Source organism: Lithobates pipiens, unplaced genomic scaffold (assembly GCF_037356315.1).
Source record: "Lithobates pipiens isolate NorthernLeopardFrog02 unplaced genomic scaffold, aLitPip1_a1.2 Scaffold_16, whole genome shotgun sequence".
Classification (NCBI taxonomy): domain Eukaryota; kingdom Metazoa; phylum Chordata; class Amphibia; order Anura; family Ranidae; genus Lithobates; species Lithobates pipiens.
In genome coordinates, this window is record NW_027507748.1 from 307,435,801 (window position 1) to 307,461,072 (window position 25,272).

The following is a 25,272-nucleotide window of genomic DNA, read 5'->3' on the forward strand; positions in this document are numbered from 1 at the left end:
GCAGGGGAGTAGAGGTCAAGGCATTAGCTGGGACCTTTTGTGGCAGGATTTGTTTTAATAAATATATATATATATATATATATATATATATATATATATATATATATATATATATATATATATATATATATAATGTGAATAGTTTATAGATGGATAACACAAAAATTGCATTCTTTTAAAAGTCAATTGACACCAAATCTGACTATATAAATCCTATCGAACTTTAGAAATACTGCTAATTATAATTACATAGGGAATTTATACTTCACAAAAGTAGTGCAAACTGCTGCCCTTACTGATCTTTTTTGTTTGAATGCCAGCACACGTGTGGAAGTTAATGGGTGTTGCTGGTTGCAGCCTTATGTAAAAGCAGACAGATGATGCTACAAGACTTGCCACTGACATTAATACAGTGATCACTGTACTGACACTGGCTGGGAAAAGGTTAACATCTAGGGCGATCAAAGGGTTACTTGTGTACCTAACAAAGTGTAATGTGTGTTGCTTGCAGGGATGAGAGTGACAGATCACTTCCTCTGTATCAAGACAGAGCTCTGGGCTGTGAATGTACACAGCCGATCAGAAAGTTCTGGTCATGACTCATTGGTTGGGATGTGCCGACAGGGCTCCCGATATGTACAGTCACAGCAGGTTGCCAGGCGGGGGTAGCATGCGCACACCTTAAACCCCAGAGGTAGGCAATGTACGGGTACATCACATTGCAAGTGGTTAAAGCTAGTTTCATTGTTACAAAGAGCCTGATTACCCAACTTCAGAACTAGGCTCCACCAATTGTACACAACACACATATGTGAACCGGCCTCATTCAAATGAATGCATTTTAAAATGTCATGAGAATAGGATGCGGTGTAATCCACAAAGGGGGGGGGGGGATGCGATGTCTAAAAAGGTTCACTATTGAAGAAAAAATAAAAAATAAATTAAATAAATCTACAAAACACTAGACAAAATACAATTTATGAACTGTAACCATTACAGAGATATGCATGTATGTGCAGGTAAGCTCAGGTTAGAAAGAAAAAAAAATAAAAATAAAAAAAAAAAAGCTACAAAAGAAAAAAGTTTGACTGAATCCGAGAAAAAAATAAAAATAAAAAAACAAGTTGTCTTAGGAAAAACAAAAACACTGCAATTAATAGTCTTTTATATTTTCTTTGTTCTCCCCATCACTCTGCTTGAGTTGCTGGATCTCATTTTCTAGTTGCACAATAGCACGCTCAATCTCATAGTTCTTACTTACAAGGGATACCCACCTGAAAAAGGAGAAGAAAAATATAAAAATTTAAGGTTACATGCACGGAGAATTGGTAAACATTTTTAGTGTTGAAAAAGGTTGACATGAATTTACAGAGAAATCATTTTTCTCTAATCAAATACACCAAAAACGTACAACAGCACAAGATAACATGCTGAGAAAGACATTGGCCCTTGGGGGGAAATAAACAAAAAAATAAAAATAAAAAATAAAACCCACACAATAATAGTGGCGATTTATAGCAAAATCATATAGGGGTGTCTGAAATGTCCAGTCTTTTTAACCACTCCAGTAGTAGCCTTTAATAACTTCACTATTAGGTAAATCTTCAGTCAAATGCAACACTGAACTAAATATTATATATTTTTATACTTAGATGTTGCATTGACCAAGTAATTGTCACAGAGCTTGTTTTTGGTGATATTAGTCTTTTTTCTTTTATGCTAAAACCTAAAAAAAAAAAGTGTTTGGAACAAAAAGCAGACACCCCAAGGTGATTTTTTTTTTTGCCACATTCTTTTGCGAGACATTGCTCAGCAATAACTATAAACAAGGTATCATTTGGTTCTTTTAGAGCAAAAAGGATGAACTATTTTGCTAGAAAATTACTTAGAGCCCCAAACATTATATTTTTTTTGGTAAAGACCCTAGAGAATAAAACAAAATACAATGCAATATTTTAGGTTACACTGTTTGCGTAGAAGTCTTCCAAATGCAATTTTTATGGGAGGAAAAATTAAAAAAAAAAGTAAAGTTAGCCCAATTTTTTGTATGATGTTAAAGAGTATGTTGCGTTGAGAATTGAGTCGCAATCCTCATTTTTTCCAGAATTGCGCAGCTCCATTGGCTCTTTATCCCTTCATTGAGAAATACTTCCTCTCCTTCAGTTGTAAGAGGTAGGAGCAGACTCTCAGATGAACAGTGGGGTTGATTTACTAAAACTGGAGAGTGCAAAATCTGGTGTAGCTGTGGATGGTAGATAAAGAGACTTCAAACTTCAGCTTGTTCAATTAAGCTTTGATAAAACCTGGAAGCGGATTGGTTTCTATGCAGAGCTGCACCAGATTTTGCACTCCCCGGTTTTAGTAAATCAACCCCATTGTGTTTTTTTTCTGCCAATGTGGCTTCCTCTTCACATGTAGCAGAACCTGGCAGGAAAGTTGGATCGTGGTCTACCCGTCAGCTGCGATCGACGGGTTGCAGAGCCCAGGTGCACAGATCTCATCACAAGAATACAAAAACCATTGACTGGTGGTTTAATGCTGAAACATACAAAAATGGATATATACTACATTTTAAGTGGAAAGATCCTTTGTTTACAGTATAGGCATCGTTATTTTGGTCAGCCAAGCCAATTCACCTCTGTTGTAAGGTCAGGAGGTTGTTTACAATGAGACAAAATTGCCTACAGTTCTTACCAAAGAATTTTTTTTTGCTGTATAGTGCTCCCAACATGCCATGCTCATTGAAATGAATGGGCAGTGCTTTCAAAAGCGCCTGAAGAGCTATTCGGAAATGCCGAAACAGGCGTTTTAAACCCCATTCTTAGGGGTTAAAAGCGTCCCGCTAGCGACTGAAAAGCACCGCTTAACCACTTCTCGTCTGGCCTATAGCAAAAATGATGGCCGGGTGGTGGTTCAGTTATCGTAACTGGGCGTCATGACGTCCACAAGGATAACTGCTGGCGTGCACCCGTGCAATCGGTGGTGTGGCATGTCAATCTGACACACCGATCTCGGTAAAGAGCCTTTGACAGAGAGGCTCTTTCATGATCAGCCATGTCCAATCACAACTAATCATAGTGTAAACAGGAAGCCGTTATTTTTTTCGGCACTCGCGTCTGACACGAGTAGAGGAGAGCCGATCGGTGGCTCTCCTGACAGGGGAGGGGGGGTTGTGTGCTGATTATGCCCATGGCCACCAGGGATGCTACAGTGCCCTGAAAGATGCCAATCAGTGCCCAATTTGAATGCCTGCCAGATGTCTCCCCATCAGGGGAGAGAAAAAAAAAAGTAAAAAGTAAACACATTTTCACTTACGTTGACTCCATTTCTCTCAATTTGGCACCTGATGTGAGTTGAGAGTTTTTTCTCTGCCAGTTCAAATCCTGAATACGCTTTCTAGAAGGGAAAAAAAAAAAAATATATATAAAAAAAAACGAAACAAAGACAAGTGTAAACAGAAAAGCTTGCGAGCTACCAATAATGAATGCATTTTAAAAAGACTAGAAATTCAGCTGCTGGCACTGATCACGTCCCATACATTTGTGCTGCATAAATTAAATGTATATGAATGCCACGTTAAAGTGCTCATTTAAATAAAAAAACTACACACACTATACACTGTCCTGTCACCTCCCGCATATTGACACAGGGATATAACGCATCTAACCCCCTGAGGACACTTAATATCCTTGTGTCAATATGTGTGAGGGAGAGGACAGGACAGTTTGGGAGACAGCAGCAGGTCTGGTTGGATGTGGAGGGATACACAAATCTCAGTGCTTTTGGCTTGTCGAAGAGTGGTGCACTGAAGCACCGGTACCATGCAAGTACCCTTGAAAAGGGCTTTTGTTTTAAATACACACACGGTATTACACTATACAGTTCTTATATGCAGGTGGAAACAACGCTACTGGGCAGCTTAGGATGCCATAGCTCCATCTTCACAGAAAGCAGAGGTGGTTCGCAGGCATGTACAGGCCAAGCTTCAATTTTGAGGTCACAGTACCTGAAGTGAGCACACTCACACCAGGGGGGCTGAGGAGCACAAGTGTGTTGTCACCTGGACATGTTTGGAACACTAATGCAAGTTTTTGGATCATGCTTTGACTTTATGATTCATTGTGCAAAAATAGCTTTGGTTTACTTTTAATACTGTATTACCAGCACATACAAATCACTAAGATTTGGAGCATGTTAAATGAAATTATGCGATTTTGAATATTATTGCGTTCTGTCAAAGCACTTTGGCACTTTAATATGGTTGGTTTTCAAAAACCATGCATTATAATAATGATGTTTTTTGTTCTTTTGTTTTAATTAAACACACCATTCATATAAATTCACAAGAGCAATTCAAATTCTACTAACTGCAAAAGGAAAAACCTCAAACCAGCCCTACATTGTTCTAGGCAGCCTTTAATGCCTATACGTTCTTTTATTACATCACCAAATTCACTGCATATACAGTATTATCCTGCTACTTCAGGGTATGGGGGGGGGGGGGAGCGCATCTTTCAAAACTAAAGTTTAAAGATAGGAAAGGATAGAATAGGATAGCGGCAGTATTTCCAAACAAGGTTTATAAAACTTCAAGAGAAAGGCTCATCCTCTCATTTTTCCCCCTTTATAAAGAATAATTTTTCAGAAAAATAAAATGGAAGTTCTTACCTTAATTTTTGAAGATCTTTTTGTGCAGTTTCAATCATATGCACAAGGTTTCTAAAAAGACAACAAAAATCGGAATATCAGACATTGGACAGAACCAACCAATATTAACCTTCAAGTATGATCATGGACAGGTAGATGTCTGCCCTGAAAGTGAAGGGTGAGCATTTGCTACTGATTTAAAGCGAACACAATTTAATATCTTAGCATTCTCTTGAGCAGAACTCCCCAGCCTGGCCTGCTGCCCACCGATTCCTCTCCCACATCACAAGTCACCTCTGCTATCCCCATGCTACATAGCCATCGCTGCATACATTTTGCCACCCCCATCATTCATGCGATAGTCCCACTAGATCTCCAGAGATCTTGGTGCAAGGGTGTCATAGGTACATTGTGCTTCCATATTTGTATGTCCAAGGCCTTTTGAACACTGCAGTTTGAAAAAGTTCAGCACATATTTGTTTTTTAAACTGATCTAAAATGCACCCCTTTGTTTAAACTGTGCATGCACACACAAGCACGTAAACAAGCTCTGTATTTTCTTGAGTAAAACAAAAAATACGAGGTCGACCGATATGGGTTTCTCTGGTCGATGCCGATATTTAGAAATTGCAGATGCCGATTTTTTTGGGCTGTTAGATTTTATGAGATGAAGGGGGAAAAAAAAAATTGGCCTAAGTTAGACACCTTTCACATTGGGGCATTTTCAGGCACTTTTGGGCTAAAAATAGTGCCTTCAAAACAGCTCCGCTGCAGTCTGTGTGAAAGCCTGAGTGCTTTCACAAGGAGGAGATGCACTGGCAGGTGAAAAAAAAAACAAAAAAAAAAAAAAAAAAAAAACGGAGTTACGTACCGGTAACATCCTTTTCCGGGAGTCTTTCAGGACAGCCACCTTAGAGAGACCCTGGCTCCTCCCCTCTCAGGAAACACCGCCTTCAATTTCAAGATTTAAGCCTCGTCCTCCCTCTGTTCCTCAGTTCTTCCAGAGTACCTCCGGCCAACTGGGGAGACACAAGAACACGTCAAACAAACAAACTTTCAATCTTACCTGACGGTCTCGTGTGACGAGTTCCCGACGATCTCCAAACACCTGGGTGGGAACCGGGGCTGTCCTGAAAGACTCCCGGAAAAGGATGTTACCGGTACGTAACTCAGTTTTTCCCCAAGTTAGTCTTTCAGGACAGCCACCTTAGAGAGGATAAGCGAGCACATTACCTTAGGGTGGGACCACTGCTTGCAGCACTTTACGACCAAAGGCCTGGTCTTTGGCTGACAGAAGATCCAGTCTATAGTGTTTCACGAACGTAGCAAAACTGGACCATGTTGCAGCTCTACAGATCTGTTCAGGAGATGCACCAGCCCACTCTGCCTGAGAAGTTGCCACTGCCCTGGTTGAGTGTGCTCTAATCCCAACTGGGGGTTCTAACCCCCCTGCCACATAAGCCTGCCCAATGGCTAACCTTAACCATCTGGCTATCGTACGTCTAGAGGCTCTGGAACCCTTCCTAGCCCCTGAAAATAACACAAAAAGTGAATCAGACTTCCTGAACTGACTTGTGCAATCTAAATAATGAAGGACACATCTTCTAACATCCAATCTATGAAAGATGTGTTCCTGTTCTCTTACTGGATTTGAACAGAAAGTAGGTAGCACAATCTCCTGGGCTCTATGAAAACTAGAGGCTACCTTAGGCAAAAAGGCCGGATCCGTCTTAAAAACCAAACGGTCCGGAAAAGCCTGAAAAAAAAGGTGCCCTAACAGAAAGGGCTTCGAGTTCACTCACTCTCCTTGCTGTAGTGATCGCCACCAAAAACACCGTTTTGAGAGTGATCAGTTTTAATGAGCAACATTCCAATGGCTCAAAAGGTTCTCCTGTGAGAAATTGTAAAACTAAAGAAAGATCCCAAACTGGGAAGGGGGAATTTGAAACAGGTCTCTGCCTACTTAGGGCTTTGAAGAATCTCATTATCCAAGGGTCTGAAGCTAGCTGCCTTTCTAAAAACACGCTTAAAGCGGATACCTGACCCTTCAGAGTTCCAAGGGCTAAACCTTTATCTGCCCCAGCCTGTAGGAACTCTAGAACGGCTACAGAGCTGTGCACATTGAAGGAGCTCTCTGAGCACCAGCTATTGAACCGCCTCCATACCTTTAAGTAAATGGTCCTGGTTTCCTTTTTCCTGCAGTTTAGGAGCGTGGCTACTAAGCGATCTGAGAAGCCCTTGCCCTTCAACAGTTCTTCCTCAGAAGCCAAGCTGCAAGGTTCCACCGCTCTACCTGAGGACAGCAGATTGGACCCTGAGAAAGGAGATCCTCCTGGACTGGGAGAATCCAGGGGGGTTCTACAGACAGGCCTTTCAGAATGGAGAACCACGGCCTCCTGGGCCAGTGAGGTGCGATTAGAATAAGGGTAGTGTTCTCCACCTGAAACTTCCTTAACACTGCCGGAATCAGTACGGGAGGGGGGAAAGCATAGCACCTGGAGAAACCAATTCTGTGCTAGTGCGTCCACCGCCAACGCCCCGTCCCCCTTGTTTATAGAAAAGAAGCTGGCTACCTTCGCGTTTTCCCTCGAGGCAAAGAGGTCTATCGAAGGAATCCCCCACCTCTGGGTGATCATTTCGAAAACCTCCTGTTTGAGAACCCAGTTGCCTTCTCTCAATGTTCTCCTGCTGAGGAAATCTGCCACCTGATTTTGCTCCCCCTACAAGTGGACTGCTGACAGGGACAGGACATTTGCTTCGGCCCACCCGAGGATGGCTTTTGTTAGGGTCCATAAGGATTCGCTCCTGGTGCCCCCCTGTCTGTTGATGTAGGCTACCACTGAGGAATTGTCCGACCTGACTTTTACGTGATGCCCCCTGAGTTCTCTCTGAAAGGTCCTGAGAGCCAGATCTACTGCCCTCAGCTCCCTCCAATTCGAGGATCTCTTCGACTCCCTCCTCTCCCAGGTACCCTGTATCAGGCGTGAGTCTAGGTGTGCACCCCAACCTGAGCTGCTTGCATCGGTTGTGACCACCCTGGATATTGGTAAAACCCACTCTAGGCCCTGGGACAAATTTGCTCCCTTTCTCCACCACCAGAGGGACCTCTTTACCTGGTCCGGAACCGACACCAAAGAATCCAGGGACCCCTGGCTGTGATCCCAAACCTTCAGTATAAATAATTGCAGGGGACGGTAATGTAATCCCGCCCACTGGACCGCCGGGAGCGTGGACGTCAGCAAACCCAATGCCGACATGACCCTCCTTACTGAGATCTGGTGGCTGCCCTGGAGAAACAGTGCCTTGTCTACCTTTTGAATTTTTTCTGAAGGGAGGAAGACTTTCTGTACTGTTGAGTCCAACACATATCCCAGGAAGGTGACCCTCTGGGAAGGATCCAAGTTGGACTTCTCCAGGTTCAGAAGCCAACCCAAGTTTACTAACAGGTCTCTTGTTGTCTGTAAATCTCGAGTCAACTGTGTCGGAGAAGGGGCAAACAGGAGAAGATCGTCGAGATACGCGATCACCGAGATTCCCCTGAGACGCAGATAGGCCAGAACTTCTGCCATTACTTTGGTGAAGATCCGGGGGGGGAAGAGGATAGCCCGAAGGGAAGAGCCTTGAACTGTAGGTGTAGAACCCCTACCGCGGTTCTTACTGCCAGTCTGAGGAAACGCTGGTGGGTCTCTGCGATGGGAATATGCAGGTATGCATCTTTTAAATCTATCGATGCCATGAAACAGTTTGGTGGAAGAAGTGCTTTCACCGAGTAAACTGAATCCATCCGAAACCTTTTGTAGGTGACAGACATTCAGAGGCTTCAGGTTCAGGATAAGCCTGAACTTTCCCGAAGGCTTGCGAACCACAAACACGTGGGAATAGAAGCCCCTGCCTGTCTCTCCTGCTGGGACCCGTACTACCACTTCTTGTTCCTCTAACTCCTGCAGAGAGGAAAGAAGGGCAGACGATTTTTCTGCACATTGTGGCAGCTCGGTGACAAGGAGTCTCAGAGGGGGGAGTTCTGAAAACTCCAAACGGTAACCTCTTCTGATGACCCCCAACACGAACTGATTGGAGGTGATCATCTCCCACTGTGGGAGGAAGGCCCCCAACCTTCCTCCCACTGTGACCCTGTCACTGAGACTTTTTGGGCTGTTCAGGAGGGCGAAAAATTGCTCCCCCACGCCCTTTGCCCTTGAGCCCCCAACTTTTCCTCTGCCGACTAGTTCTAGGGGCTTCAAACTTCTGAGGAAGAGTCTTTTTCTTTGACTGCTCCCCAATTTTCCTCTTAACGGGAAAGGCCTTTTTCTTATCCGCCGTGCGATCAAGCACTGCTTCAAGACCTGGCCCAAACAACAAGTCTCCTGTAAAGGGGATCCCACGAAGCTTTGCTTTTGACACATTGTCCCCCTGCCAGGTCTTCAGCCATAAAGCCCTCCTAGCTGAGTTGGTCAGAGCCGAGGACCTTGCAGACATTCGCACGGATTCAGCTGAAGCATCCGCAATGTATGCTATCCCCTTAAGCAGCATGGGAAAGGAGGATAGAATGGTCTCCTTTGCCGTCCCTGCTTCAATGTGCGCGTTAATTTGGGTAAGCCAATACTCCATATTACGAGCCACCACTGTGGCTGCCATGGCCGGTTTAAGATTCCCCTGTGATGAATCCCAGGCTTTTAGGAGTGAATCCATCCTTCGATCCATAGGGTTTGAAAGTACCCCCATGTCCTCGAAGGCCAGATCAGTGTGTCTGGACACCTGGGAAAAAGCAGCATCTAATCTGGGAGATTTATTCCAGACGAGAGCCTCCTCTTCTGAAAAAGGAAACCTTCGTTTTAATGCCCCAGAAAAGAAAGGTTTCCTCTCAGGATCCTGCCATTCCTTCTTGATGGCATCGATCAAGATGTCATGCACCGGGAACACCCGTTTTTTCTGTTCCCCCATGCCCTTGTACATCTGATCATGGAGTGACAATGCCTTCTTTTCCTCTTGTATGCCTAAAGTGGTATGAATAGCTCCTAAGAGCTCATCCACTTCCTCCAGGGAAAGCTTATACCGTGAGGTTCTACTGGATTCCCCATCCAACCCCTCATCATCAGATTCCCCTTGGGAGTCTGAGCCGACACTGTCAACCTCTTCCTCAGCTTCCTCTCTGGGACCCCCTGGATTCTCTCCACCTGCAGGAGGAACATCCACAGGGCTGGATGGTACACTCTGCTGCGCTGGTGTAGGAGTGCTCTGGGGCTGAGGCCACTGTAAACTAGAAAAAAGTGTCTGGAAGGACTGGAAAGTATTAGAGAGTTCCTTCACAGAAGCCGCCAGATCTGCCCCCTGTTCTGCTGCCTGCTCTCTAACCAATCCCTCAATACACTCTCTGCAAAGTGCCTTGGACCAGGAATCCCCCATAGAGGCTCTACATGAAGGACACTTCTTCCTAGAACCATGGGGGGGACTTGCTTGTGGCTTTCTGAAAGACAGAAATAAAAGAGAGCAGCATAAAATTAAAAAAGAAAAAGAAACACCAGCGCTACATAGAGGACCACCGGGAGTGCCCCCCCCCAGGATCAACCACCACCAGGATCCCAGACGCACTGCCCTTCCCCCCGACCACCAAGGGGGAAAAAACACCAGTGGAGCTACTGGTTATAATGTAAGGGAACACCTCCCCAGGGTTCCCCTTACCTTTGAGTGGCTGGTGCTGTTATCTCCAGGAGCTCTTGGAGCCTCTGCTTCAGACATTCTCCTGTTGAGGAAGAGTGGTGCGAACGTGCCTCCTACAGCTGCCTGTACAACTTTAGAAAGAGAGGCTGCACCAGCCGAACGCTTGGTCCCCTTTCACGTGCCGCGTCCGGAACCGGAAGACGCAGATACAACGAAGAAGTCCGCCCCCACCGGAACTGACGTCGCCCGTCATCCGGTCCGGCCTCCAGCTCCAAGCCGACTGCTAACACAGGGGGACCTTGGACGTCTCGTTGCAGCGCCCCCCTGGGCGAACGAAGGGATGGACCTCCCCAAACTTCCTGCTTTCCCCAAGCGAAGTTTAGAGTGCGTGTAAAAAAAGGTCAGTACGAGGGTCCAGCTCCCCAGCCGACCGGACTGCCTACCCTGTTGCAGCACCCTCCTGGGCGAACGAACAGGAGAACCTCTAAAACTTCCTGCTTTCCCCAAGCGAAGATTAGGGTACATGTAAAAGACGGTCAGTCAAAAACCAGCTCTCTGGCCACCGAGACTGCCGAACCCGTCGTAACACCCGCCTGGGTGAACGAACGGGTGAACCTCTAAAACTTCCTGCTTTCACCAAGCGAAGATAGAGTACATGTAAGACGGTCAGTACGACAGAGTCGGACTGCCGAACGGAGTCAGAGCTCCGTTTCAGATACGTAGCCTCAGTTTCGCCAACTGATTTAGCTAAGGTTCCTTAGCGGTGTCTCCCCGCCGGAGGAAACACCATAACTGAGGAACAGAGGGAGGACGAGGCTTAAATCTTGAAATTGAAGGCGGTGTTTCCTGAGAGGGGAGGAGCCAGGGTCTCTCTAAGGTGGCTGTCCTGAAAGACGAACTTGGGAAAATCCTGCAAGCAGCATCTTTGGAGCAGTGTAAACCGCTCCTGCCCATTGAAATGAATGGGCACCACTGCTGAAGCGCATGCAATGCGATTTGGCAGCAGCGCTTCACAAGCACATTTAGGTTATAAGTGCCCCGCTAGCAGCCAAATAGCGGTGCTAAAACTAGCAGCGTTTTACCGTCAACGCCTGCCCGCTCCAATGTGAAAGCAGCCTTAAGTAATAAGGGATACAGAAAATTTCTTACATTAAACAAAACAAACCTCCAATCAGTTCACTTGTATGTATAATTTAGATAAAATAAAAAGTTTTTGAGTACCTGTTTTTGTGTATTTAATACACACATTATATATATATATATATATATATGGGTGTGCGTTTTTTATAAAACAAAATAAAAAAAAGTGTATTTTTTCCAAAAAGGTAAGCCCCCGGGAGAGTGCTTCTCCCAGGGGGAGATCTGATGTGGGGAGGAGCCGCCATGGGACCCCAGAAGAGCAGATTCATGGCTACTCTGTGCAAAACGAGTTGCACAGTGGAGGCAAGTATGACTTTTTTAAACAAACCCTTTACAGTCATTTTAATGAAACATTTGAGACTTTGAAAAGTCTTAAAGTGATTGGAAAGTTTTTTTAAAGGGGGAAAAAAATAAAAATAAACCAGCAACATATTGTACTTACCTGCTCCGTGAAATGGTTTTGCCCAGAGCAGCCTGGATTCTCCTCTTCTCGGGGAAGAATCAGCTTGCTATGGGGGCACCCACGCCGAGTCACAGCTCTGTGTCCATTCTCTTTCCTGATTGGCTCTCACTGCAGTCAGTCAGCCAATCAGAAGGGAGAGTCCGGGGCGGCTAGCATACATCGCTGGATAGAGAAGGGGCTCAGGTAAGTATTAGGGGGCTGCTGCACAAAGAAGGTTATCTTAATGGATAGAAAGCATTGATAAAAACAGTCTGCCTTTAAAACCCCTTTAAAATTATTGCAAGTTGCAAGTGAAGACAAGAAAATCCTCAAATACAGTTCAAGTAACACACTAGTTGGCAAAACAAGAGAAATATGCATTTCTGCCACTAGGAAGGACTGCATAGGAAAGGCTCAAGTTTAGTTTGCTTGTGGGCTCCATCCTGTCCTCTCAGGCCTTAAATTGACAGTCTTTCTGCTGCTTCTGGATCACAAAGTGTTTTTACATCAGCAGCATCTGCAAGTAAGGAAGTGTTACAAACCACAACCTCCCAACAATACACAAAACCTTAATTTATAGATAAAATGACACCTGAACAAAAAAAAAAAAAAAAAAAAAAAAAAAAAAAAAAACCCCAACCCGAGAGAACATTGATCAAGCTCTTGCAAGAGCAATATATGCTGCTGGATCAGCATTGTCAATAACTGAAAATGTATATTGGCAGGAAGCTTTTACATTTACGGGGCAAAGGGGTGGTTTCTCGATCTCCAAAAAAAAAAATTTAATTTTCTGATGGCTTCCTAATTTTCCAAAAAAAAAAAAAATGGACATTTCTAGTTGGGACCATACACAGCTGCAGCAAAAAGTGACAGCTTATGCTACCATATTCAATTACTGTTTGTCACAAATTTGCAAAGCCATTACAAATAAATACACACACTTCCAAAGTTGAACTCACTCATTATAGACTTTCCATGCATTGCAACCATGCTGGGACATAATATCTAGGTTCTCAATTCGAATAGCCTGGTGCTCCAGCTGTGCCATTGAGTTATTGACGCACTCCTGCCATGCTGTGATGTCATTCCTCTGACCTGAAGAAGGGGCAGGCAATTCATATCTGAAAAGTATGACACAAAAACAGCGTTATGACAAATCATTTTCAGGACATGTCTAAATACATTTTATGAACTTTGTTTTTATTACAATCCTCAAACATTTTTACAAAAGAGGAATATTGCATTTCAGGAAGAAATCATCCACAACGAAGGACACAAATATGACAAAAGGCATAAAAGCATAGCATTTACTGCAGCTTTACACTGCACCCTGTATGAATATCTAAAGATATAAATACAAAAATACACATTTACAAAGCAAAGCACAGAATTAGTAGCCAGTATTAAATTCACAGATTCTGTGCATAGGCATAGACAATTGGGTAAATCAAAGCAATGTCTGCAACATTTAAAAGCAGATTATGTATCTGAATATATTTACTTTATAGCCTTAAATCAAAGAACAGATAAAAGTAGACATGCACGATTACATGCTGGGAATGTGAGAGGGCCACACATCAATATAAAAACAAAATAAAAGCCACCTTTTCATGCTGAGAAGTTCAAGTGGTTGGCGAGCAGCTAGTCTTTCAAACTCATTCCTCATTATTTCAGTCTGCAAAAAAAAAAAAAAAAAAAAAAAAAGTTACCCAACTTGAATAAAGAAGTTCCCTAAGAAACGTATAAAGCAGCGTTGATGTGTTTCCAATTGTGAGGGCAATTTAATTTATGATACAGAGCATCCCCTTCCCCATGTGACAGCACGGATATATTGTCGAGAGGTAGGGAGTTGAGTATTATGTTTCAACACTGGACTTTTCAGGCCTATGGTGGTGGACTGATATGGTGGAGAATCACAGAAAGGGAAGTGCAAGATACCTACTCTGCTAAAAAATAATAAATAAAATTGACCTTGTTACCCTGCCTAGGAGCAAAAGAATTTGCAAAAAAGCTCTGCTGTCTGGGATTACATATATAAAAAGGTATAAATATTTCCATTTGTTTTAAAGAAATTCTAACTTGACATTCTAGCACTGCTGGTTTAAAAAAACAATTTGCTAAAAAAATATATATATATATATATATATATATATATATATATATATATATATATATATATATATATATATATATATATATATATATATATATATAAAAAAAAAACGCATGAGAAAGGATCTTCCTATCCGACACTTCCATGAGTGTCAAACGCCTGTGTACCCCATCATGTGCATTGGTTTGCTCCACCAGCCCCCATGTCACTACAAGACAGCAATGACATAGCAGCCAGCAAGAAAAACCAAAGCGAACAAGAGAACATAAAAGCACACCTGGAAATATGTCAGCTGCGTCTGCAGTGGCTGTAAATCTTGAGCAAACCAATGTATGTGTAAAGGGTTGGCGTGCATGGACTAGGTGTATTTAACTTGGAACAGCAAGTCCCTCTGGAAGAGGGTGCCTGTTTGGAATTGTGAAATTTTAGCCGATTTAAAATTACTGCGCTGTGTCAGAGCATCCTTTTCGTGTCTTGTTCAATGTGTCAAGTTTATTTTTTAATTTATTTTTTATTCTATGAAAAAGAAAAGGAAAATACAACCACCTTATCCAAGGACTAGTAAGCTGTATAACTTTTTTTTTGGGGGGGGGGGGGGGGGGGGGGGAGTTCCATACTCTAAATAACTAAAAGCAAAACCTTTTCCTTCATTTTGGATAGCTTAAGGGAGGGTTATTCTCCGCCCCCCCCCCCCCCCCCCCCCCATCAGTTTTTTTGTCATCTGTGTCCAATAGGGAAGATTCCCTTTTACTTCCTGTCCCATAGCCACAACAGGACATAAGAAAAATAATCCACCCAAAGTGAGGGTATGCCAGGGTCACCAGAACTAGCATCCCCACCGGAAGATTTCCCCTCTTACTGTTCTGGGGTAAACCCAAAATGTGTGATTGTCTTACTTTCAATAACTAAACAGAACAAATAGAGGAGGGTGACTCTCAACAATGGGGGCACAGACAGCAATAAAAATGTACAGGGTTGGGGTGCATGCTAGCAGCGACACAGCATGGATGTCTCCTGAGGTCGTGCCACTCGTTCTAGGCATATACAACGTCCTCCACTTCACAGCACTCCAGCGGAAACCCTTGCTCCAGCTAGCAGCCTGTTGGGGGATGAGCCGGCATGCTAAATCCTGCTGAAAACACTGCACTATCCATTCCAATGGTTCACCATGCACCTGCCAAGATCGTGTCAGGCATGATGAGGAAAGCGTTCGTCTAAACTACCAGACGAACCAGAAGACAGCCCGGACCTGTTCATGGAGGATCAGCCCCAGTTGGTAACTCCACCCAATGCCTCTCCCCTTTCCGACTTGAGATTGTCAGAGATCGGCTAGCTGAAGCCATAGCAGCTATCAACTCAGAGTTCTGGCGCAAGATCTGTGAAATCAACAGTTACACGGCATCATTGGAGTGTAGGATAGGACACTGCTACAGCGGTCCTCGAAGGACGTGAGCAGAAGCTGGCCTAGGTGACTAAACTTTAGGACCTGCAGAAACCGTATCGCACATTTTTTGTAAATATTTTCTTCTATCTTTTCATGTAACACTGCAGAAATTACACTTTGCTACAATGTAAATAAGTGTACAACTAAAATAAAAAATTTATATACATACACTGGGGAAAAAAAAAAAGTGTATGAACACCCCCCCACACACAGCACCATGTCAAAGAGATGTATAAAGAAAGTATTAGGTTTTCAGAAATAACGAATTGCACATATATAGATTTATTTTGTGTATATGTGGAACAGAACCAAATGGGAGGAAACAACTGAAGTGAATTAGATGACTACGGAAGTTCCTCATTCAACCCATTGGGTGAAAGTATTCAGCTTATACATCCACATGGACATAAAACACAGAAATCTATCGTTCTCCCTCATGTCACCCAAGGTTATAGATTCAATGGCTAGGACTGACTGGTCCTTGAAATTCTTAATATTTTGAGTGTCAAAATGACAGGAAAAGTTTTGCTCGCCAAAACCACAAAATAACTCACCCAGCCATTAATGTCTAAACCGCTGGCAACAAAATTGAGTACACCACTAACTGAAAGTGTCCAAATTGTGCCCAATTAGCCATTTTCCCTCCCTGACTCGTGAGCGTTACGAAGTCTTAGGTGTGAATGGGGAGCAGGTGTGTTAAATTTGGTGTTATCGCTCTCACTTTCTCATAGTGGTCACTGAAAGTTCAACATGGCGGTTTAACAGGACAGGTTCCACTCAGAACAGGCCTCACCATGGTCGACCAAAGAAGTTGAGTGCATGTGCTCAGCATCATATTCAGAGGTTGTCTTTTGGAAATAGACTTATGAGTGATGCAGAGATTGAAGGGGAGGGGGTGGGGAAATCAGTCTGTCAGTGCTCAGACCATACTCTGCTCACCGCATCAAATTGGTCTGCATGGCTCTCATCCCAGAAGGAAGCATCTTCTAAGGATAATGCACAAGATAACTGAAGACAAGCAAACCAAGGACATGGATTACTGAAACCATGTCTTGTGGTCTGATGAGACCAAGATAAAGCTTATTTGGTTCAGATGGTGTCAAGCGCACGTGACGGCAACCAGGTGAGGAGCACAAAGACAAGTGTATCTTGCCTGTAGTCAAGCATGGTGGTGGGAGTGTCATGGTCTGGGGCTGCACGAGTGCTGCCAGCACTGGGGAGCTACAGTTTGAGGGAACCATGAATGCCAACATGTACTGTGACATACTGAAGACTAGCGTGATCCCCTCCCTATGGAGACTGGGCCGCAGGGCAGTATTCCAACATAATGACCCCAAACACAGAGTAAAGGGGATGGACTGGCCAAGCATGTCTCCAGACCTAAACCCTATTGAGCATCTGTGGGTCATCCTCAAACGAAAGGTGGAGGAGCACAAACTCTCCAACATCCACCAGCTCAGTGATGTCATCATGGAGGAGTGGAAGAGGACCCCAGTGGCAACCTGTGAAGCTCTGGTGAACTCCATGGCCAAGAGGGTTAAGGCAGTGCTGGAAAATAATGGCCACAAAAGATATTGACACTTTGGGCTCAATTTGAATATTTTCACTTAGGGGTGTACTCCCTTTTGTTGCTAGCAGTTAAGACATTAATAGCTGTGTGTGGATATTTTGAGGGGGACAGCAAAATTTACACTGTTATACAAGCTGTACACACTACTTTACATTGTAGCAAAGTGTCATTTCTTCAGTGTTGTCACATGGAAAGGTATAAAATATTTACAAAAATTTGAGGGGTGTACTCACTTGTGAGATGAGAAAAGTTACATATGAAAAAATAAATAGTACCTTTCATTTCTATTTAAAACAAAATGGGTTGTTTACAAGGTAAGGGGGTTACACATATATCCCAAGTAAATCAGAATACCTCAAACACTGAGTAGTCAGGAGTGGGTAAATAACTCAGGTAGTTTTTTGTTGGACGATATCTTCTGGTCTCCTCTTCCACCAGAGCTGCTGCCTAGATACATAAAACACACAGAATGAATAAAAATAAATAAATAAAAAAACAAACACACAACCCGCACCAACACACACACACACACACACAGTGAACTGAACGAAATGCATTAACTACTCCCCTATCAAAGCAACTGAATGGCCAGGCCAAAATAAAAATGCACATTGCTTTCCACTTTAATGGAGAAACTGCTGCCCAAAGAGTCTTCAGATTGACACTTCTAGGAGTGTTGGGTTCACAATCCCTCACTGCACAAGTTAAGGACCAATCATAGCAGGGGTCCGGGAAATGTGCCCCCCCCTCCCCCCCCAAAGTGTTGAATTCTGAAATTCCTATGGGTCGTAGTTTCACTTTGCATTAGAGCTGCACGATTAATCGTTATTGCAATTTTTTCCTCCTTGCGATCTTGACAAAGTATTTCCCGATCCTTTCTAAGCAGAGAATTCTCTCTGCTCTGCTGAAGCAGGGAAAAAATAATGGGCAGTCTGCCAAGTATCACAACATTCTTTAGCAGTGGAACCAAGTATTGCAACAATGTGTACTTGAGATCAAAAGGAATACACTTCAGTGTGTAAATGAGGAAAGTTTAAAATGTATATACGATTTTTTTTTTTTTTTTATTTTTTTTTTTTTTTTAAGTAGAGACCCTAGAGAATACCATTTTTACCATCGTACTTTGCCATGGTTTCAGCAGCAGGCGAGTCAGCTGGGGTGATGATTATGCTCACATTGCAACATATAAACAATATTAAACTGTACGCAAAATCAGACATCGATGACAGAAATTAAGTAGCTGGCTCATCTTGTAAAGTTATACTCACCTGGGTCCCTCAATCCAGATTTCTCAGTCATGCCAATTTCAGCTGCAGGATTCTGCTAGTCCAGTGCTGCACATTAATCCTTGTTGGATGGTCCTTTTAACTCCACTTGATCAGACATTGGTCCTCTGGATTCTGAGAAGATCCCTCAGATGAGCAGCCAATGGGAATCATCCACGTCACTCACACAATGACATGGAGACTCAGAAAAAGGACCCATCCAAGAAGTAAAAAGAGGAAAAAGACCAGGCATTTGATGGCCTCTACCCAGCAAATCGGAGAGGGGAGCAAGAGGGTTTACTTTTATCCTCCTCCTCGTGATTAACAGCAGGCAGCGAGCAGAGCAGACTCTATAGCCAACAGGAGGCTCTGATGGGGAACTGGTGTCTCCGAATCTCCATCTAGTTCCACTTACCCGGCTGCAAAACTCCTCAGCTGCTATCCCAATTACATGCCAGCTGTAGAGGCTGTGATGGAGCCCGGCTGCACTGAGGATAGTGTCTATATGGACACTCCGGCCTCCTTGCACACAAAGATTTCCCCAAATTCATGTAGCTACTACACAAATCCTTCACCTCAACTCACATGTGCAGACAATCAAATTCTAAAAAGGTCCATTCACTGTTGGTGTTTTGGGATCTCGGGCAGAATTGCTGCAATTCTACCTGAAGCTCAAATTGCAGTGCAAATCACAAAACGCATATTCAAGTGCCATTCATTTTCTCTGGCTCATTGCCCACAAAGGTGCAGTAGCTTCGTTTGGGCAGGAAGCTTTGCATGTTGCTGTGATACTCAGATTCTGCTCAAAATTGCAAATGTGAATGCAGCGGAACTAAACTCTTAGGTGGTGCAGTGACAGTTTTACTGAAGTGTAAAACGCCTGTCACTGCAAGGACACACAGATAATTGTTTTCTATGTGCCCCAACCACACTCCAAGGCAGCATATTGCTGAGCTGCAGCATTTTTTGCAGAACACCAGCCCAAATCGCACTGCAATGTCAGGGAGCGCATAGCGACACCCGACATTGCAGTGTATGAAATGTAGGTTTTGTACACTATACGTAAAGTTTGTTAAAAGAAAAAGTGGAGGGTGTGGTATTCCGAGTTATGCACCACACTGCCCCCTAGCCAGCCAGCAACACAGAGCGCCAGAGGCAGTGTGAATTGTCCCTTACTGTTTTCAGCTGCCATCTTGGCCTCAGTTTGATCAACTGCCATTGTGCGGCACATGTGATCAGTTACAAATACCAGCCATTTGATGGCTTGGCAGTTTGGTTGAGAGCACAACCAATGTAACAGTTACTTTCCCAGTATACCAGGAATGTAACTTTTTTTAAGTTGTTAAATCAATGGGTTTAGTTCCACTTTAACCACCGGACGATTTACCCCACATCATGACTAGGCCATTTTTGCGATGCAGCACTGCATTATTTTAACTGACAATTTCGGGGTCATGCGACACTGTACCCAGATAGAATTAATGTCCTTCCCCCCCCCCCCCAAAGAACTTTCTTTTGGTGGTATTTGATCACCACTGCATTTTTTATTTTTAACGCTATAAAACAGATTTTTTATTTTTTTTTATTTTTTTACTATAAAGATGTATGCAATTAAATAAAAAAATATTGCATTTCTTCATAAATTTAGGCTAATATGTATTCTGCTACATGTCTTTGGTAAAACAAAAAAAATACTAACAAGTGTATATTGAATTTGTATACACTAATGTTATAGCATCTACAAACTATGGAATATATTTACAGAATGTTTATTTAGACTATTAATGGTGGCGATCAGCGACTTATAGCAGGACTGCGATATTGCAGAGGACTACTGGACACTGACGGGAACCAGTGACACCAATAGTGATCAGTGCTACAAATATGCACTGTCACTGTACTAATGACACTGGCTGGGAAGAGGTTAAACATCTAGGGTGATCAAAGGGTTAACCATGTGCTTACCCAGTGTTTGTGTACTGCTTTCCCTGGGTCTGCTTTGCAAAGACACAGAATACATGTCAAACCTGAGATACGCCTTGATTACATAGGCATATTTCAGCCCCCCCCCCAGACACCTCTACACTGAGAGCAGAGTGATAGAACAGAGCCATTGGCGACGTTCATACAGCTCCGAACAGAGAGCTGCCGACTGTCAATCAGCAGCTCCCCACACTCATTGAAATGCTGAGCTGCGGAGGGGCAGGAAGCAGCTATCACAGGCTCTCAGCAGCTCGCTGAGAGGTCAAGACAGATGTCAGTCCACCTGGCGGACCCAGACTGTCGCGATGACACAGTGCCTGGACTGATTTCTGCAACGTCAGACAGCAGATTTCAGACCGCTCTCTGCTGAAAACGGGTTACATGAGTGAAAATTGAACTGCACTCCTGTGACCCATAGGAGAAGCCTGGCCAAACGAGCCCAGGTTGGACTTTTCCTTTAACCAACGACAGGTGGGTGCCGGGGACGTCACCGAGTCCCTGGAACTCACTTCTGCTGTGAATTATCACAGCAAACTCGGCCCAATGACGGAGCACGAGCCCCCTGCAGAATCAAGGTGTGTGTTAGAGATAGAGAAACATATATTAGGGCTGGTACTGATTAAAATTCTCACGTTCGATTAATCGTTTGGTTTTTTTCTTTTTAAATTGATTTATAAACACACGTACAGATCTAACTACTTTTAACTGATCTCCTTGCATTGTAACTCTGCATTACTTAGTGGCAATTGTGGTATACACACAATCAACCGACACTAGTTAGTTTCCACAAACCATGACTTAACTTCACACAAATACGTTTTAAATTCAAACTGTAGCACTGATATAAGCATTTTTTTTTCTACAGTAATGCGAGAATCCCTCCAGTCTAATCACTCTCACCCTATAGCATGGACCCCTGTGCAAACAGGTCTCCTTAGATCTCAGCAAGGACGCCAGGCCATGGGTAGAAAGAAAAGATCCACGTGCTCACCGCTTAAGTATAAGATTTAATTTTTGTGTTCAAACACAAACTACTCACATAAAGATGACAAAAACACAGCATGTAAAGGCAACAATTGTGTTAGTTTCGTAGGGGGGCAGCAGCAGGTGACATCATGCGTAGCTCCTCCCCCGTACGCGTTATGTTCAATCAGAACTTAATCATCGGACTCCTCCCCCTTCCCTAGCAGACAGAGGCACTTGGGCAAGGGGAACTCCCTGAAGACGGCATAGAGGTGAGTGCCGATCAAAAAAAAAAAAAAAACGAATCAAGGAATTAACCTTTAATTTCCACAGCCCTAATAAAGATAGATATATACATACACATGCAATTCTGATTCTGCCCAGTTGCCACCCTGTAGCAGTAAAAGTGCTATAGGGCAGTCAGCAAGTGGTTAACCTGCCCCTACATCTCCATTTACCTGTTAGGCTGGGAGGAAAAAAATAAATAAAATAGATTACACTTGCCTGCCCAAGGGTTCCAGCAGCAATCCACTGTTAAATGTGTCTGTCTTCTAGGTTCAGGCAGCCTTGCCCCCAGTGACACGCCTGAACTCCTGCAGTCTCCTGGGATATGCAACATGGGTTTCCCAGGGGGCTGCGAGAGGAAGACAAGACAGCAGCGCTTGGGCCAGAATGGTGGTGTAGTGTCACATTTTGCTGCCTATCACAGGATGCTGCGGAAGTGACGTTGCCGCCAGAAATTGCGTACTGCGCATGCGCGATGCATTCCAACATAGTTTCGGTAATACAGTTCAGCGAAACCATCACATAATGTTATGGAAGTGATGTTACACACAACACAAACACTGGCCCGTTCGTTACAACACTATATATGTATAATACTTCCCTTGTTACCTAGTAGGTTTTGCATTGCTGGGACTTGTAGTGCCTATCCTGAGCTACATGCTTCAATGTTCAGTGTCCTCATCCCCGAGCTTCAATGTTCAGTGTCCTCATCCCTATCCCCGAGCTTCAATGTTCAGTGTCCTCATCCCTATCCGCGAGCTTCAATGTTCAGTGTCCTCATCCCTATCCCCCTGCTTCAATGTTCAGTGTCCTCATCCTTATCCCCCGGCTTCAATGTTCAGTGTCCTCATCCTTATCCCCCTGCTTCAATGTCCTCATCCTTATCCCCCTGCTTCAATGTTCAGTGTCCTCATCCTTATCCCCGAGCTTCAATGTTCAGTGTCCTCATCCCTATGGATGAGGACACTGAACATTGAAGCACAGAGATAGGGAGGAGGACACTGAACATTGAAGCTCGGGATAGAGATGAGGACACTGAACATTGAAGCTCGGGGATAAGGATGAGGACACTGAACATTGAAGCTCGGGGATAGGGATGAGGACACTGAACATTGAAGCTCGGGGATAGGGATGAGGACACTGAACATTGAAGCTCGGGGATAGGGATGAGGACACTGAACATTGAAGCATGTAGCCCAGGATAGGCACTAAAAGTCCCAGCAATGCAAAACCTACTAGGTAACAAGGGAAGTATTAGTGTTGTAACGAACGGCCCAGTGTTTGTGTTGTCTGTAACATCACTTCCGTAACATTATGTGATGGTGTCGCTGAACTGTATTGCCGAAACTATGTTGGAACGCACGGCGCGAGTGTTTGGAACGCATCGCGCATGCGCAGTACGCAATTTCTGGCGGCAACGTCACTTCCGCAGCATCCTGTGATAGGCAGCAAAATGTGACACTACACCGGCAGGGCATCATCAGAAGAAAAAAAAAAAAAAAAAAAAAAAAAAAAAAACTCAGAGACATAGAAACAAATCATGAAGTTCTATTTTACAGCCCAACTCTGGCAAACTTTAAGACCCCTTTGCCACTGAGGCAGTTTTCAGGTGTTTTAGCACTAAATAGAACGCTTGTAAAGCGCCTGAACACTGTCTCTCATGCTGCTCAATGTAAGAGCCTGAGTGCGTTCACACTGGAGCGGTGCGCTTGCAGGACATTAGAGAAAAAAAAAAAAAAAATTTTTTATATATATATATATATATATATATATATATATATATATATATATATATATATATATATATATTATTAATAATAATAATAAATACACACACACACACACATAAAAAAGAAAAATATATATCAAAGTTCATAACAAGTGAAAGGTACAGTGGCAGAGCGCCCAGTAGTTGCCCTATACATTGCGCACACACACACACTGACATACATAGAGAAGGGACCAGAGCAGCTCTACACTCCCATGTGACCCATCCAACAAGGCACGGGGCACGCTGCACTCCTTCCAAAACCAGGACCCGACCAGGGCCAACGCCGCACTCACCGCCTCCCGGACCCCCTGGGCATCATAACCCTGATCAAAGTACGGTAGAGCGTCCACCACCACATCACCGGCAACCAAGCTCGTACCAGCCATCTTGCAAACTGGCAAAACCGAAACCCACACATGCGCAGTTACGGGCGAGATTCACGTTTCTGGATGGAGAGCTGCTATTTGATAGGGAGGCATAGAGACGGCACCCTATTGGCCGCTAAGAAAGGCGGGCTTAACACCACATGTTGAGGCTGATTGGTGGTGAGTTTGTTTATAAAGCGCGGCCGCTGACAGACAGACAGTAGCTAGGAAAGTGAGACGTGAGGGAGAATAGCGCAGTGGAAGGTGTGGGGGAATTAAAAAGAGCATTCGAAAATCGCAAAAATAGTAAATATGTGCGTTTGTTAGTTAGCGTTGGAGCCTGCCGACAATTACAACCCAGATAACAGTTGCAATGCTAGTTGGCAATCCTGCCAACTATTATTGTGGCCATAGATGCTTCTGTTTTATAAGCGAGTCCATCCAAACAATTGAATAAGCAAACAATCGAATAGTCATAACTCTTCTACATGAGTTAGACTCAATTTATATTGAAGTTAATTAACCACTTGCCTGCTGGCCACTTTCATCCCCTTCCTGCCCAGGCCAGCTTTTAGCGTTGTCGCACCTTGGATGACAATTGTGTGGCCATGCAACACTGTACCCAAATTACATTTTTATCATTAGAGCCTTCTTTTGGTGGTATTTGATCACCTCTTGGTTTTTTATTTTTTGTTAAAAAAAACGAAAAAAGACCAAAAATTTAGGAAAAAAAGTTTTTATTAGTTTCTCTTATAAAATTTTGCAAACAAGTAATTTTTCTTCTTTACTGATGAGGCTGCACTGATTGGCAGCCCTGATGGGCACTGATAGGCGACACTGATGAGGAGGCACTAATTGGCAGCACTGATGGGCACTGTTTGGTAGCACAGGTTGGCATTAGGGTTGCCATATCATCTCTTTAATCCAGGACACACATTAATTACACAGGTTTTATGGCAATTCTATGGTAATTAAACTCACTTGGTGCCTTATCTGCATTAAATCAGGCTCAGAACTTGTGTGATTCATATGTGTCCTGGATTAAAGGGGTGATGTGGCAACCCTAGTTGGCACTGATGAGGAGGCACTGATAGGCGGCACTGATGGGGCACTGTTTGGCAGCACTGATGGGCACTGTTTGGTAGCACTGGTGGGCACAGGTTGGCATTAGGGTTGACAGATCATCCCTTTAATGCAGGACACACATTAATTACACAGGTTCTATGGCAATTCTATGGTAATTAAACTCACTCGGTGCCTTATCTGCATTAAATCAGGCTCACAACTTGTGTAATTCATATGTGTCCTGGATTAAAGGGATGATGTGGCAACCCTAGTTGGCACTGATGAGGAGGCACTGATAGGCGGCACTGATGGGGCACTGTTTGGCAGCACTGATGGGCACTGTTTGGCAGCACTGGTGGGCTCAGGTTGGCACTGATAGGCAGCACTGATAATCAGGACACTGATGATCAGCTCCCTGATTATCAGTGCAGATGACCCCTTTCACACTAGCTGGTCACCAGATCTCGGTAATCGGCAAGTGTGTTTACATCGTGATTGGACACAGCCAATCACGTGGTAAAGATCCACTGTCACTGGACACGGACACAGCTAACCACCAAT

The 25,272-nt window shown here is 43.8% G+C and overlaps 1 protein-coding gene across 1 annotated transcript; it reads right to left on the reverse strand.

Annotated features, from left to right (window-relative positions):
- Window positions 1-959: 959 nt before the first annotated feature.
- On the reverse strand, window positions 960-23,733 carry BCAS2 (BCAS2 pre-mRNA processing factor). Its single transcript, XM_077481590.1, has 7 exons — window positions 23,575-23,733; window positions 17,369-17,461; window positions 13,492-13,562; window positions 12,847-13,008; window positions 4,669-4,719; window positions 3,316-3,396; window positions 960-1,274 (listed from the first exon to the last, which is right to left on the reverse strand). Exons 1-7 carry the CDS (start codon window positions 23,665-23,667, stop codon window positions 1,154-1,156), a joined length of 672 nt encoding a protein of 223 aa, XP_077337716.1. The 5' UTR covers window positions 23,668-23,733; the 3' UTR covers window positions 960-1,153.
- Window positions 23,734-25,272: the final 1,539 nt, after the last annotated feature.

What these genes read in the sequence shown, in the direction of transcription:
- BCAS2 (XM_077481590.1), bottom strand. Translation starts at nt 23,667, where the DNA reads ATGGCTGGTACGAGCTTGGTTGCCGGTGATGTGGTGGTGGACGCTCTA. An exon ending in GAACTTCTCAGCATGAAAAG is followed by an intron (nt 13,009 to 13,491) that starts GTGGCTTTTATT and finishes CATACTTTTCAG; the next exon opens with ATATGAATTGCCTGCCCCTT. An exon ending in AAAGATCTTCAAAAATTAAG is followed by an intron (nt 3,397 to 4,668) that starts GTAAGAACTTCC and finishes TTTCCCTTCTAG; the next exon opens with AAAGCGTATTCAGGATTTGA.